The sequence below is a fragment of the Coturnix japonica genome, chromosome 7, assembly GCF_001577835.2.
Source record: "Coturnix japonica isolate 7356 chromosome 7, Coturnix japonica 2.1, whole genome shotgun sequence".
Lineage (NCBI taxonomy): Eukaryota > Metazoa > Chordata > Aves > Galliformes > Phasianidae > Coturnix > Coturnix japonica.
Genome location: NC_029522.1, coordinates 25,353,680 through 25,370,015, shown reverse-complemented (window position 1 = coordinate 25,370,015; position 16,336 = coordinate 25,353,680). Strand labels below are relative to the sequence as shown.

At 39.0% G+C, this 16,336-nt stretch overlaps 1 protein-coding gene across 1 annotated transcript in view; it reads right to left on the bottom strand.

The window, feature by feature from the left end:
* Positions 1 to 14,776, bottom strand: part of SLC4A10 (solute carrier family 4 member 10) — a 136,882-nt gene extending 122,106 nt beyond the window's left edge. The window contains exon 1 of the mRNA XM_015869083.2: positions 14,675 to 14,776. Within this exon, the coding sequence (XP_015724569.1) occupies positions 14,675 to 14,722 (48 nt within the window). The 5' untranslated portion in view covers positions 14,723 to 14,776. The remainder of the gene's footprint in view (positions 1 to 14,674) is intronic.
* Between the last annotated feature and the right edge of the window lie 1,560 nt (positions 14,777 to 16,336).

Below are 16,336 nucleotides of genomic sequence, written 5' to 3'. Positions count from 1 at the left end.
ATTCCAATTACACTCAGGTATTATGCTGTAAGACTTTAGGATTTCAGTGAAGTCTCAATTACCGTAGTAACTGGATGAAGTTCCATGACAATTAATCAGAAAAATTAACAAGAAACAAATCTCAACTCTCACGTAATCCATTATGCAACCTTTTCAATGCATTATGCAATATCACAAAACCTCCATAATGCAACCATAACTCCATCTTTTGCATGGTACCATACAGGCCCACTAGCAAGTCCTGATGTGTTTCTCTAGCGTGGATCAATTATTCACCTTGGAAGTGGGAGATACCTCTTCAAGTGCTCTCACAGGTGTTGAAGAGAAACTGCCACTAGATCACTGACACCTTAAAGGTACACTCTGAGGTGAAAAGCAGTTACAATACAGAATGACAGAACTGCAAGGGTTGGAAGGGACCTCAAGAGATCATTGAGTCCAACTCCCCTGCTAAAGCAGATTCCCTTCATAACATTTTTATTGCCTATATTAAAACGTTCCCAAAATAATACATTTTTAAAACATTAGAACAAATAATGGCAGCAATTCCAAGATTGCTCAAGCAATATGATTCCCTTATTTACCATAAAGAATAAGATCTGTGAAATACTCATTATGATTACACAGACTTTTAAGTCTGTCCTATTGATACATTGTGGCTATAGCAATCCATGAGATGCTCCCAAACAAATGGATGCTCCAGAGTGCACCTCTTCATCTAGAAAGTAGTAAATGAGAAAAGAATGGTTTTTGTTGCTGGTGGTTTTTTTTAACATGAAAACCTGTCAGCATAATGCATCCCATTAGATGGATCACAAAGAAAATACAGTTTGAGAACAGAGTCAGTGCTGAAGGGGATGGAAGGTTAAAAGGTGCCTAGAGAAACAAGTATCATTAAGCACTTCACTAACCAAAAGTAAAGCAGACTTTCCCACAAGCATCTTGCCTCTACAAGTTCTTCACTTTTGTACTATGCCCTAAGCAAAGGAGATATAGGTAAGACAAAACAAATACAAATATTATTTAAATGTGTTTGAGCAAAAGTTCAACAGTCAATTTTAACTTTTTTTTGCAGTTAGATTTTTAGATATTTTCCTAAACAGAGATCTATTCTCATAGGTCAGTATAACACCATAAGCATACTGAATTTAACTGTAGCAAGTACCAGATTTTGCACCTGATACAGGGCAACTCTGGATATATGCACAGACTAGAGGAAAAAAGACAGCAGAGAAGCCCTGCAGAAAGGGATCTGGGGGTTCTGGCTGATGATAAGATAAATGTGAGTCAGTTGTGTGTTCTGGCAGCTGGATTCTCAGCTTTGAATGAATCCTGAATTGACCATCAATCAGCTCTATCACACTTAACACATCTCACATCTGCAGTAATACAGTCTTGGTTTAGATAGCTGAAAGTGCACATAGCTGAAGCAGCACAAAACCCAGTGATTAGGATCATGAGTTTCTAAGTTAATTTCAGACTACTGCTGCTGTAGCTGTCAGCTGTCAGGGTTAGAAAACCAATATTGTATAAAACCACATGCACAACTGCACAGTGCTAATCAGCCCCTGATAGTGGGTCATAATGGACAAAGAATGAACCAAAGATGAAAAAAGAAACAAAAATGAAAATCATGATGATGTTAGCATGAGAAAACAGGATGCTATTACACATTTGCATAAGCCATAAAAGTACTACAGAAATACTGATGGATGTGGGAGGAGGTAAGAGATCTCATTTCTTTTAATCTTGGGAAATTTCATTGCTTTCAATCAAGTTACAAGGCACTGTACTTTCCCCCCCCAAAAAAATGGCTTACCAATCAGATATACAAAAACTCTGTGGAAAAATTTATATATCTGAACATTTCATTATTCTAGATCAGATTCAAACCTTGGTTGAATTTTAGATACCCTTCATGATTTTTATGATTTTTTTAAGCATAAACATCTAACCCTAAGGATTAACCCTTAGAATACAACTCAAACTTGGTTTCTCAGCACAATACAATCCAAAACCAATAAATTCCTCAATCCTGATACATAGTATATTTTTAGATTTATTTCTTTGAAATGTTTCAACATAGTATCTAGTCTTACCCAGTCTTACAAGGAAGATGTTTTTAAGTATTTCTTTTCTACATGCATTTGTAGTTTTTATCATAGCTCTTCTGCGTAGTTGTAAATGTCACTTTTAAGTGTTTGCAGTGGTCTAAGTTCAAAACCTGCTTTCATGTCTCTCCTTATTCATCAAAGCATATATGTGATACAATAGATATTGATTCTATGATTCTAATTTTGTGTTCATTTTGTAATGGAGACCAAAAAAAAGCACCACAACTTCAAAAACAACCCATACTGTAACTCCTTGAAGTGCTGCAATATTGTTTTCACATTGCAACAGTCATGTGCCATCATCATCCAGGTAATGAGCTTTCTTTGCTTGCCAAAGCACACAACAAAGATGCAAAGAATGAGCAGAGCAGCAGTAAAGAGACAGACTAGATGTCATTTAGGGCCTGTCAGTTGGGTTAAACATGGCTAGTAGCCAAATGAATCAAGCAAGTAAAATCCAGTGTATTAGTCTGTCATTAATACAATTAAAATGAAAGTACTGGACATCCGTCATCAGCTCCTTCAGTGATTCTCCCTCTCTCAGTGACAGCCTTGTGCCCCTCTTTGAAGTTTATAAATGAATCTGTAAAAGAATGCACAACTACTTGCCCATTGTGAAAACGAAGTACTTTACATGTCCTGCCAAGCTGCATCTTATAAATTGCTTGGCAACACACTTACAGTGAAAAAAAGATCTGTGACCACAGCCAAAGCAATTATATTAACAAAGCTCCAGGGATTCAGCTAAGGAAGGTGTTCTGGGGAAGACAGACATAAGTTCACAAGCCTGTAAAGACATTTAGATGGCTCATTTGCTAGCAAGGAAACATAACTGTATGAATAGAGCAGAATGAAGTTAAATTCCCTTAGTTACTGAATTCAGCAAGAGCGTGGTCAGATAGACCTCTTTGGGCTGATGTTGCCCACTGCTGAAATGGCAAATATTTGATTAGTGCCACACATTTGTTTGGGATCTCTGAATTGCTAATGCCTTTCTCCAGAAATACTCACTTAAATTAAAAATATGTAACTATAACTTAACAGAAAGAAAATAAACTCTTTGCCACAAAATAAATAAATAAAATAAAAATAAATTTTAAAAGGCAGTACATAGGCAACCTCCATTTGTTTTAGATCAACTGCAACCTTAAGTGAGCTCTTCTACAGATGACTAAGTAAACTGCCACTCTGGAGGCCAAAAAGAACTATTATTCTTTCCACAAAAACATCCAAGATATAACCTGTCACTGCCAACCTAACAATACCAAATGCTATTTTATGGGCCCAGGGAAGAAAAGCAAAATCAGAACTGCAGAAATCACAGGTCTTTCTTCTGGTATTCAGTCCCACTTTCTGGTAAGTAGCTGTTTAAAGTTTTCCTAAGCTGATGATTGCATCTGTTGAATTAGGATAATTGAGTTTAATTATCTAATTCCTTTTTAACCTATTTAAACCTATGGCCTTCACGGTATCCTACATGATTTAAAGTCTTGCACTTGAACTCTGCCCACTGTGAGAAAGTGATTCTCTTTCGTTTTTGACTTGCTGATAACTTTATTGAGCATCCCAGATTCTGCTATAATTACATGGTTACAATTCATTTGCTATTCATTTTATTTTTCACATTATCATATTCTGTCTTCTGAATTGCCTGATTTCCAGAATGGCTCTTAATCTACGTAGTTTCAAGAAGCTATTTCAGAAACTATTTCCCCACTAGTAAAGGAATGCTGACATGATTTCAAAGTATGATCCAGACTGTAAACTCCTGAAACTGAAAGCTCAAACAAAACTCAGCCTCAGGATGCCTGCTTTATTTTTATCTTTTAAACAAAAATCTAGAAGGTAGGTGCTTTCTTGGTGTATCTACAAGATAACAAGATTATGACAGAAACATAGAAGTAGGCAATAATGATTTGATACTGAATTTTCTTTTCTCTGTCTTTTTTATTTTTATTTTTAATTTCTTGCTCTCACAAGCAAGAATTTTTTGCTCTCACAATTCACATGCATGTGTTGGATCCCTCATCTTCATATTACACCTGCAAATCTAAGTGTATATCTAGTCCCTTGAAGTCTGGTCATTAGGGAGTGCTATCTCAAAATAAAGCCTGGTTTTAGATAATTCAAAGGAAGTATTACCGATACTAAAACACCAGGCATTACAGGGGACAAAACAAAAACAAATCAAACAAACAAAAAAAAAGGCAAAAAAAAAAAAAAGAAAAAAAAAAAAAAAAAAAGAAAAAAGAAAAGAAAAGAAAAGAAAAAGGCCAGACCCTAATACTTCATTATAATGCTAAAATAAAAGCACACACAATACAAAATATCAATTTTGCTACCCAAAAATGAATTCAAAATACAGGAAATTTCCTCTACATAAACCTTAGAATATGTTTGATACCTTCTATCAACTTTGTCACCAATATGTGGCATCAATATGGAAACCAAAAGTAAATGTATTTAGTCTTAGACACTGAAAACATTCAACTGAATATTTGCCATAAGGCAGTTATTTTTTAAAAGATTCCCACTGAAATTAAATATACTTGTATACTTTTATATTTATGGAAACAAAACCACCATTTCTTATAGCACAAGAAAATTCTGCTGGAAAAAAAAAATACTAAATGTTAGCAGGAAAATAATCAGTTACATTGTGGATCAAATACAAAAATCTCTGAATCACTCCAAATAACTATAAATCAATATTATTTTCTTACATAAAATGTATCCAGCAGAAATAAGCTCAATCTTGCTACTTTGTACATTTCAAGTCATGGGATTTTGACTTGATGCAGAAAACAGTTACATCAGCTCTGCTATATACTCTGATTTGTGCATTCACAGAAGCCCTCTGATCTTTACACAGGATAGACCAACCTTTATCTCAATGGTAGCCTTCAAGCACAGTACTGTTTTCAATGTCATAAAAGGGTGGGCTGGTAAATCTCTTCATAATAAACACATAATAAACATAATAATCACTTGGTTTGTGATTAAAATGTTTTTCCCATCCCTTGCAGTTTACTTCTCTAGAGAATCCATTCCACCTTGCTCAGACTCCTTGAGCTAGTGAGATGCATTACTGAGATTAGCAAGAAAAACGGCTTTACTGATGATGTAAGATATGGCGTGCTAGATTTGTAACAACTGTACTACATCATGTATTCACAGAGGGTTTATACTGGGGCTTTGGACAATGAAGAATATGAAGTGTAAGCCACAAAACCTTCAGAACTCTATCATCACCAAAGCCTAGTACCACAAGCATCAAGAAAGTATTACAAACTCCTTCCACTTCTGAAAGTGAAGCAACTAAAACAGAACAAAGGACTGGTGAGAACAAGTGGCTAAGCTAACTAACCGTTCTGTTTCTAAACACTTCCAGTACGAAGGACAAAGTCTCTACCAAATATACATCTTGGCCACTTGATTGATCTTCTGAGTCTTTCTTCTAGCTTCCTACACTCTTAGGTAAAGTAAACCCAGTAACTCTCTTGACTCACTGCTCTTAACTAAAGCCAGACAGGACGCATGTCCATAAACTCAAGCTTTTAAGTTTAATGTTAGCTGTTTTTCTTCTCAGTAGACAGACTGACTTTATTTGCAAAATGATGTAGCACAGAAGGAGCAAGGAAGACATTTGGATAATGAACAAAATACAAGAACAAAATAATTTAAGCCATTTCTGGTCAGAATGGTTTTTTGCTTACAAGCATCATATGAAGATCATTGCACAGCAGTTACTTTTTCTTCCAACAAAGCCCTGCTGAGCAGCAACTGTTACTAAGGTCATTCATTTGTTTTCACCATGTTATTTTTGTAAGCTTTCCTGAAAAAACTGCAAAGTTCAAGCAGGAATTACCCACGTTAGACATTTGTCTGTTTCTCTGTTGGGAGAATGATCGTTACAAAATACCAACCTCAAAATGTCCACTCTTCTGTGACAAGATACTTAAACAATTTTAAAAGGAAAATGCTCTGTAAACTCTCTTTTTGGAAACTCTTACATATCTATACTTTGGGTATGTGAGGAAAAGAGCTCTTGTGAAGCAAATCCCACATTCATCCACTTTCATCACGTGCATATGTGAACACACATCAAGCAGCAGTCTCAGTCTGCATTTCTTTCAGAGGAAAGCAAACTGGAATAGGCGCTTAAGGAGCACAAGTAATCAGAGCACTGTGACTGCTAATGGGAACACAGTTCTTGGGGGAGAAACTGTCCCTAGGCAAACTTAGGTACATTAGAGATTTGCAGTACTCAAAATCAACCTTTTTTCCTCCACAAACATACTTCCTGTTAATGCACACTCCTTGTCAATGTATGCACAGTCAAGTGCAACTTACAAGGCAGGTACGTTTTCGTTGCTTCTATTATTTTACCCCAGATTTGGCCAATGTGGAAGCACTGGAGTGAAAAGTAAAAAGAATCATAACTCTCAAATGTTCAAATTGTGATTGGGAATTACAAGGTTTTGCACATTTCTTCCTTAAGGTTTACTTCAACAGGTCTTCTCCAACCCAGAGGTTACAGTAAGTTTTAGTTGTTCTGAACAATATTGAATTGCATTTTAAAACCTCTCAGCAACTTTCACTTATGGCTGGGCAAACAAAAAAAGAAATGCATTGTATTCTTTGGCCAAAAGAAATGAGGCACAGTGGATATGAAGTCCAAAGCTTTTAGGCAAGATGAAGTGAAACTAATACAATCAAACTATGCAAACAATAGACAGCTGAAAAATATCACACCTCATCTGAAACAAAATCTGTTTTTTCCTTAAAAGTTAATTTAATAGTCTTTAAACTTTTCTTTCAATGCCTCTTCAGAGCAAAGTCCTGTGAGGTACATGGGGTTTCAGTGAATTAACAGAGAAAGCGAGATGGATGAAAGTAAGAAAAAAATCTCAATTATGTGAAATTGGTGAGGATACACATGAAGATCGTTGTGCAAGTCAGTATTATTTTTGAGAACATGTTAACCTGTTCTGGATTCACCCAAACTCCTCTCAAAATGAGATCTGGAATTCACCTATGACTAGAATTTTCACCGGCAAGGATTCTCAGATGTATCTGAATCTCAGCTTTACAAGTGCCTTTACTATTTGCTGTGTTTAATTTCAAAAGCTAATTATAATATTGTTACAAAAACAAGTGGACACAGCTATGCATTTCACTGTAACATAAACATTAAGAAGAAAAACGGAACTAGGAAGCTTCTTAAAAGAGATGCATAATGTGGTTACAACAAAGATATGAACTGTTTGCACAGAAATCGATTAAGTTCTGAAGATATCTCACAATGTGACAGATTAGGAGAGACTGTATTTGTATTAATGGTGATATTTTTTGGAGTAGTTTGGAGAGTCTCAAAAAGCACATATTAGGCTGCAGGGGCTAGACCAACGTATCTCTTATTCTACAAATTCAGTTAAAACATCAGTCTATAAATTATTCTTTCTCTTTGCTCAATAATGTACTGTTCTAGGACACTGATTCTATTCTGGTACTCCCATAAGTAGGTCACAAAAATGATTAAAAGCTTTTTCAGAAACAATGATATAGGTTATCCCAATTTTCATGAAATCAAAAAGGGAGGAGAACAATCTCCACTCTTCCACAGACACATTGAGATTATCACTTCTCAGTCTTCAGACTACAAAGCATAACAGAGAACATACCTCCTCCTTAGGAATTTTCACAACATGAATTTATAATCTTAACAGTATTGCAACAATATGCTTGAGATACTGTTAGTGAAATCTTACAAAAAATTGCTCTGCATTCTTTGTAGATGATACTAAACTTGTTTGATTCCAGTTTGCACAGAGATAGTGAGAGAAAAAAAAAAAAAAAAAAGGCATTAGTAACAAAACGTGACAAACAAGTCAGTACCAATAAAAAATCCAAAGCAGTTATAATCTGATACACGATCTGTCCACTTTCACCCATTTTTCTTTTTGATTTTTACAACATTATTAAACATACTTAACACCACACAACTACTGCTGAGTTTTCAGTAACTCAGTGGAAGAGGACAGACATGAAATCACATTCTTGCTGATAAATTTCTATATTTCTTAAATAAAACCCTGAAACACTTTCATCTGTTCAAAAAGTTTACATGTAGATAGGATCTTCCTCTCTAGAGCTGACATGGCATTTACTATTGAATTTAATTAAACAGTTTGACTGACTAATTATAGCTTAAGAATCTATTTTCCTTTTTTTGCCAGAATCTGATAGCAGGGTTTGGTTTTTTCCATTTTTACATGAAGTGACTGTGAGTGCCTCATGATAAAAAATAGCACAATTACCAATGACTGATACCTGGAACAATTAGTCAGAATAATTCTTCAGATCACTTCTTAATCTATAGTATTTTGCAGGTTTCCCAGAAAAGTTGAAAAGTAACCCCTTCCTTTTTCCAAAAAGCAAGAAAAATGTACAAGGCTTTCTAGCAACTTTGAGCATAATAGCTACAAGGAGATACCAGCAAAACTAGTCCTGGAAGCTCTTGCAGTCCCACCAATGCAGACAAATTGCCAGGCTCTTTAGAAGGCCAACAGGACTGCATAAAATCTATGTTTATGTTTATTGTTTTGCAAAAAGAAACAAATAAATAATGTAACATTTGCATGATGTAATCACAAAACCACTGACTGTTAGGTAGCCACCTTTTCAATATGCTCTCAATATGTTTATATAAAACATAATTGAAGATTCAGATGGGCTTACCTTATCAACATTTATAGTCTAGATTAACTGCTCCTATCTCCTCAGTTTGCATATAATATAAATCAGTATTTCTAAAAAGACAAGAGTGAACCATTGTCACAGAATGATAGGATTGGTAAAGATCTCACAAGGTCTTCCTGTCCATCACTCAGCCCTAAGGAGGGATAATTGCATGTGCATCTTTCCTGGCTGATATCTGTCTAACTTGTTCTTAGAGCTGAATGACAGAGATTCAGCAAATAATATCAGACAACTTGTAGCTGAAAATTCTACATACAAGAATTGTGTCTTTTTAAATTCTGACTTCATAAAGTCAAATCTTACTTCATATCTTTAGGCTCATCATGGCTCCTGATTTATTCTTCTAACTGCTCTACCATTGCTATTCTTTTCCCAAAGCACTACATGTAGTACTGTAGAAAGCAGTAATAATCTTAGAAGTGCCAAACACTATCTCACACACCTTCTGACTTCATTTCTCCCTAAATATGCTAATATGACTATTTCTTTGCTGCAAGTTCTTGCTGGTTGATTAAAAAGGAGATCTCACAAATCCTGACACATCTTTCATATCTCAGCTGAACTGTAAGATCTACATGTAGTCAGCTTCTCAATGTCCCATAAATAACTACTCATACAAAGTGAAAAGTCTCCAGTGAACAGTCGGGGAAATTATCAGACAGGGAAGAATGAGGATTCACAGACCATTTCCTCACCAACTATATGAAGATATTACCTGATTTTCACAGTGCTGTTCCTCCATTTCCTTTCCTGTGCCATAACAAAATAATTTCCTCTTTATGCAACTTAATTAGCTCCCTCATTTTTTTCATACATCACCTCTCCAATTTTGCACAGATTTCTCCACATTCATTTTTACCCTTCTTTAATGCTCCAGTTCCTCCCACACAAGATACTTCTTCACACCTTTTATAGCAATTGCATCTATTCTCACTTTTATCTTGCCTATCCAAAGCAACAGCTTTGTAGAAGTAGGGTGGACTTCAATCATCTTCAAATATTCTACACTTATGTTTTGTTTCATGAGAATAACTTTTAAACTGAAAATTATGTTCAGTGCATTCAGTCCTCCATTGATTTGCTGGACATAAAAATGGCACCACTAATATAAAGGGACTCCTAATGGCATGATTCAAGTGATTTTCTTGGTTGTTATTTTTGTTGTTGCTGTTCATTTTGTTTTAAATATTGACCTAAAAATGTATGTTGCAGTATGTTACCAAAATGAAAGGAACATCCTGTTTTCTCTTATCACATACATAAGTAATAGTTCAGGACAGTTAACAATGGATTTTGTTTCCTTCACCTGATTAAAACTTCTCATCCACTAAGGTTGTAAACAATACTTAAAAAGCATTAGAAGATGCCAATGGAAGTATTTTGGTTTAGAATTAATTCTGTATTCTTCTAAATGAAAAAGTAGAAAGGGAAGATGTAATTATTAGCAGACAAAATGGAAACGTATATTTAACAAGCAAAAATTGTGTGAATAACTCAAAGCAGGTATAAACACATTAGAGTTATTTCCACAGAGCTTTTCTTTCTTTTGCACAAATGTATATCAGATTGCTAATCATCCTCAGGCAGCAACACAACAGCACATCATATGATTCCAATTTGTTTTTATGATTTTGTTGTGGTTTTTTTTTAAAAAAAAAAAAAAAAAAAAAGAAAAGAAAAAGAAAAAAGAAAAATGAGCACCTCTGATTGACACTTCATTTTCTTCTAGCATCTTCCTGGAGAAAAGATTATTTTTTTCCTTTCCATTCAGAACTTAGAAACAGGCAGTAAGAAAGAAAAATACCCGAAGCCACAGCTCCATCCTAAATTTGTACTTACAATTGGGTTTGGAGGTTCTGTTTTCAAAGGTGACACTATCTCAGTACTCTTGTCATGAAAATGTAACACCATCTCCATTACTTTCCAGAAGAACCACAACATACTATGAACTTGCTTTAACTGTTACTATAATGCTAAATTCTGGGGAAGAGAACTGGGAATTAGTCCTTGGATCAGACTCTGACATCCATTCTTGTAATGAGCAATGCATTTCATCTGCAGCTCTCACAGGAGGTCCCACTCAGCATTAACAAAAGCAGAAGAATTTGGCCTTTTAATGCATGTAGCTTCCCACACTCACCTGCTGCATTAAAAATAGCTGCTACCCAAGATCTTCCTGTACCATTCTCCCACATACGGAGACCTAAGAAGTCATAACTGTGTGTCATTTGCAGCAGTGATAAGAGTAGTGGAAATAAACAACATTTACCTACTACAAGCATAGTACACACACATGTATTATGTGTATCTGTGGACGTATATCAACAATGTCATGCTTTAAGGTCTTAAATCTATCAGATTTAAAATATAAAAAGTAAAATAAAATTTAATTTTAAAAGATTCAAAGAGGAAAATGAGAATATGAACTTAGAAAGGAAAAGAAGGTTTGATTTTAAATACATGGGTATAACTGTTATCACTCTTCAGACAATACAGCAAAGCAACGTGCTATGTATGAACACAATTAACAAAAATCTGCTCACTTCATCTATACATGCTTGTATATGAAAAACAACCAACCTCAGTTGGACAAGAACCTCATTTGAAAAGCCAGTTTCTATTTGCATAGCAAGAGAGACCTGGAAGCAACAGAAACAAACATGCTAAACTCAGCTTTTAAACCGTTTTAAGTGACTATTTGAAAGGCAATTTACATGTGTTGAATTGTACACATATGCAGACAACCAGCAATATCCACTCCTCTGACAAGAAATCATTAACCTTTGAAAAGAAGATCAGCAAATTATTTCTCCCATTCTGTAAACAAATTATGATTTCACTGCAATCTTTCAATTACTCACAACTATTTTAAAGGACTCTGAATAATCACACTGAAAAAGTATGCTTGATGGTTTGTAAAAGTAACATTAGGCATAAAGCATTTTGTTACCAAGCAAACCAAGAAGCCTTACTTCTAACAAAGTTACCACAAACTACTAAGAAAGTGCAGAGGAAAATATATTTCCGCTTTAGTCCTCAAAAGAACAGGGAACAATGTGTCTTATACCTCTACAAATTGTGTTTGTCTGGGTTTTTAATTAGAAGCTTGTATAATAAAATCAGCAACAACATATGACTAACTACAACAAAAATAGTCTCCACTTTGTGCAGACTGTGGGGTTTTGGGTGGGAAATTATATTGATGTTTCACAATTTCTGGGCACTATTAGAAGTTAAAATTAATCGAGGACTGTGTCTTCTACTGTGAAACTACAATAATGGCATCCACTTTACAGCTTCTCTCTCTTGCACACATTGCACAAAATCAGTTAGACTCAGACCTTGAAGGAAACAGAAGTCTTTTAGCTAGGAGTCTCTTTTTCTTCACGCTCTGTGGCCATCAGACTCAGATGAAGCTTGGGAACAGAACTGTAGCTGTTCTGCAGCTGCGTGCCAGTTTCCATTTAATTCCAATCAAGATGAGGTTTGATTCCTAAAACAAAAGCACTCTCAAGGTACTGCTATGTCATATACCGCTATGTCATCCAGGCCAGAAGCACTAAACTAGTACCAGTTCACAAAATCACCAAGGTTGGAAAAGACCTCCAGGACCATCTAGTTCTACTGTCCACCTACTACCACCATTTCCACACTAAAACACATCCCTTAGTACAATATTAAATGTTTCTTGAACATTCCTGCTCCTTAAACTCTGCACTGACCCCAGGCACAAGATTTCTACCATGCAAAGGCCATTCCTGCTTCACCATACACAACGCTAGAGACATCTGCCAGACTGAGGCTGCCAAATCACATTCTGATTCTTCACTGCTTGATGCACAGAAAATATGCCAGCAGGACAGAGCGATCACCAGGACTGAAGGAGTTTTGTCTTTACCATCACTGCTATGAGACAAAAGCAAGGTTGCCATGTTGAACTGCAGAGGCCCTCATGGAAACAGCGAGAGCAAGAGAGAAGGATTGAAAATGAATACATGCAACAACAAATACTATATAAAGTAAAAAAGAGTCCCTTCTCCCATTGACACCTGCACAACAGATGCTGAACTTGCCAGCTGTGCTAAAAGGAGATGGGATCCAGGCCCTAAACCTAACAAGCAGCACTGCCAGGGACCAACAGCTCTGCAGACAGGGAAGGACTCTGCTGCTTAGGACTGCAGATGTAAACAGGGACAATTCTTGCCTAATAGGTACACAACAAATGCTTTCTTCCATGGTCTCCCCAACAACAGCAGCAGCCTTTCTTCCTGTGCTTAGCCATGGAAGAACAAATCTAAAGCCAGACAGCATAAGGTAACCGTGTACACTGCCCCTCCCAAAAGAACTGCCTCTTGTTCCCCAAGCATCTGGTACCACACAAACAGGTGTGATGCACATTCACAAACAGGCTGGCTGCCTAGTAGCACACAGTAAGAGCTTGTCTGCTACCGACTGCAGGCTGTCACGCTGGGGTGAAACACAGAGGGCTAAATCTTCTAGAGTCAGTGATCATGAACACATAGGTGGAAGCTGGACTGTCACTGAATTGCAGCTCAGAGAAAAGGAACTAGACAATTGGCCTGTCAGTGAAAAATACAAGACCTTTTCTTACACCTGTGTCAGAAGCTGCAAGAGCAGCAAATGATGAGAATTAAAGCTATTACTCATTAAAGGTATCCAGAGAGCAAAAAGAAAAGCTTTCCCTGCCACAAGGAAAAAGGAGATGCTGGAGATAAGCTCACACTGTGTAGCAACCTGCCACCTGACTGCAAAATGGACCACATCAACAGATGATGGGAACATACCCTACAAAAATAGGCTTTCCATGAGTGCCTCCTGTCAACCTGCAGCAGCTGAGACTTGGCTCTTTCAAGCTTTGTCAATGCTGTGCAGCTTGTCGTGCTAACACAGAACCATTTTGAGAGCCAGAGAATCCTCCGCAAACCAATGCAGTGTGTTCATGTGGATGTGTACGCATAGGCAGACACTTGTGTATGCACATGAGAGACTTCTCCCTGCCCCAGACAGTCTGATTTCCAGTTTGAGGCAGGAACCTTCATTCACAAACTGAATCTCAGTAAGAGACCAAGACTGACATCCACACTGACACGCTGCGTGCATCTTCAAACCTTATGTTTGGGGGAAGGCAGGCAGTAAAGAGGATCCCCGTTGATTTAACAGGTACCCCGCCAACTGATCCACATCCTACTTGCTGGGAAACAGTGATCCCGTAGTTGTGCAAGCTGTTCTCAGAAGCAAAGGTGCATCGCACACCCCCAGCCAATAACCCCACAGATATGGAACACCAAGAGCACTGAGCAACATCGCAGCACGGATAACAGATCAGGATCCGGTGGGAGACAGACCCTGACGTGCCAGGGCTCGGGTCCGCAGAAACAGCTGCGGTCTGCAAGCGAAGAATGACCAGGGATCTGAAGAGCCAAGGTCCCCGGAGCGCATTGCACAGGTGTTCGCCCCCCAGGGCTGCCGCACAGCCGGGGGAGGACAAGGGAGATTCTCATAAAGATGCTGTCGGAGGCAAGGGGAATCAGAGAGAAAGGGACCCGGGGGAGCTGGTTCGGACACCGCACACGCTCTCTCCATCTCCGACGCGCCGCCGCCGCATCGCTCGGCACAGGAGCGATCCAACCTGCTTCCCCTCGCACAGAGAAGCCCGCTCCGAGCCGCGGCACAATCGGGCAGGAGGTTCCCCCCCCGCCTCGCCCCGCTTCCCAGCTGCCTCCCGCGGGGCGCGCCGCATCTCCCGGAGACCGGGAGCCGCGTTGCGGCAGCCGTACCGTGGGCAGCAGCGGCTCCATCTGCGCCCCCTGGTCCTGGGTCTCCATGCGGCGGCGGCGGGGCCGCGGCAGCGCCCTCCCCGCCGCCCGCCCGCCCGCCGGCCGGCGCGGAGCCGAGCGCTGCGCTCCCCGAGCACCGTGGGAGTCGCCGGACTGCGTTAGGCTCCGCGATCCGCCGCGCTCCGCCGCGGATCAGGTGGCGCGGAGGCAGGAAACGCGGCAGTCACATGGCTCTGCGCCCCGCCGGGCCCTGAGCGGGGGGAGGCAGGAGCCGGATCCACCTGCGGGATGTGGCCGGATCCTGCAGCCGCCCCCCCCCGTTCCCAGCTCTCGCCGACGGCTCCTGGCGGAGTGGTGAGTGCGGGCAAATCGCGCCGCAGCTGCAAAGCGATGCCCGGGCACGGCATCTCTCCTCCTGCTCACCGGTCCCAAGGGGAAATGGAGAGGAGCGGTGGGACCTGACCCCAAGCACAGACCATCGGTAAGCACCGCTGCGAACACTTTGACCCAGTTCGGGAGATCTCTGTTTTACTCTGGACTTCGGCCACAATCCACACAGGACGGTCACTTCAATGCAGAGTGGAGCTTTTGGACCAAAACACATCTGGATGTGACAAGCATCTGAAGAGCACTGAAAACAGTTCTCGGTCCCACCAGGCTCTGACCTTTCACATGGACCTTCAAAATAGGGCTTTGTCCCATTCTTCATTAAAATTGCCCCCACTATCTCCTTTTACCTGAAAGTTATTTAAATGCACCTATTTATCATTCTTCTGCCTACCGTTAACTTAATGGAAGGCTTAAGACCCTTCTTCACCCAATTTTATCATCCAAGCCTGCCACACATCTAGCTGCTCCTGACCCCTGTCTCTGCACCTTAGCACTGATATTTGGCCAGCAAGCACTATAAAAAAAAAAACATTGCAAAGCCTACATCAGGCTTCCCAAGCAAGCCAAAGAACAGATGAGCCCCCCTGTTACAGACACAGGTGCCATATTGCCTACCATGACAGCTGAACCAAACAAGTTCTTGTATTCATTGCTTCACAGCCCATCTATCCCAGAAAACACACCTGTGTGTGAGTCAGGACAAACAGAGACCTGACTAGGAAAAATAAGATAAGAAATAAACCTCTGTCTCCCTGTTAATTTCCTTGCCAAAGCAGCAGGCTGTGCCCTATACTTTGGATATCCTCTGCATTCTAAAAGTAGACTGATGAACAGTTGTGCTAAATCTGATTAAATTTCCTCCACCAAGGGTCATATTCTTCAAGCTTCCTAAAGTTCTTCTTCTGAGTCAGTTTATTCATACGTCAGGTACATATAAAGAATGCAGTGGTCCTCACAAAGAAGGGGGTTGCTTTTCTGAGTGGAAGCCAAGAATTTGGTCTTTGTACAAAGTGACACATACACGTAGCACTGCAGAAAGACAAGAACTACAATCCAGGTTTGGGAAGAGATCTGAGATACATGTTTCCATAACGATTACTGATTTACAGTAATTAACACAGTTGGTCATTCAGGTCACTAGAGGTAAGGCTGTGTCAGCACTTACAAAGTAAAACCCTATTTGCAGGAGCTTATAATTAAGCTATAAACGTCACAATGAAGCTTGAAAAGGAATGTGTTTAAAAGTGATTTTTTTTTCTTTAAACAAAAATA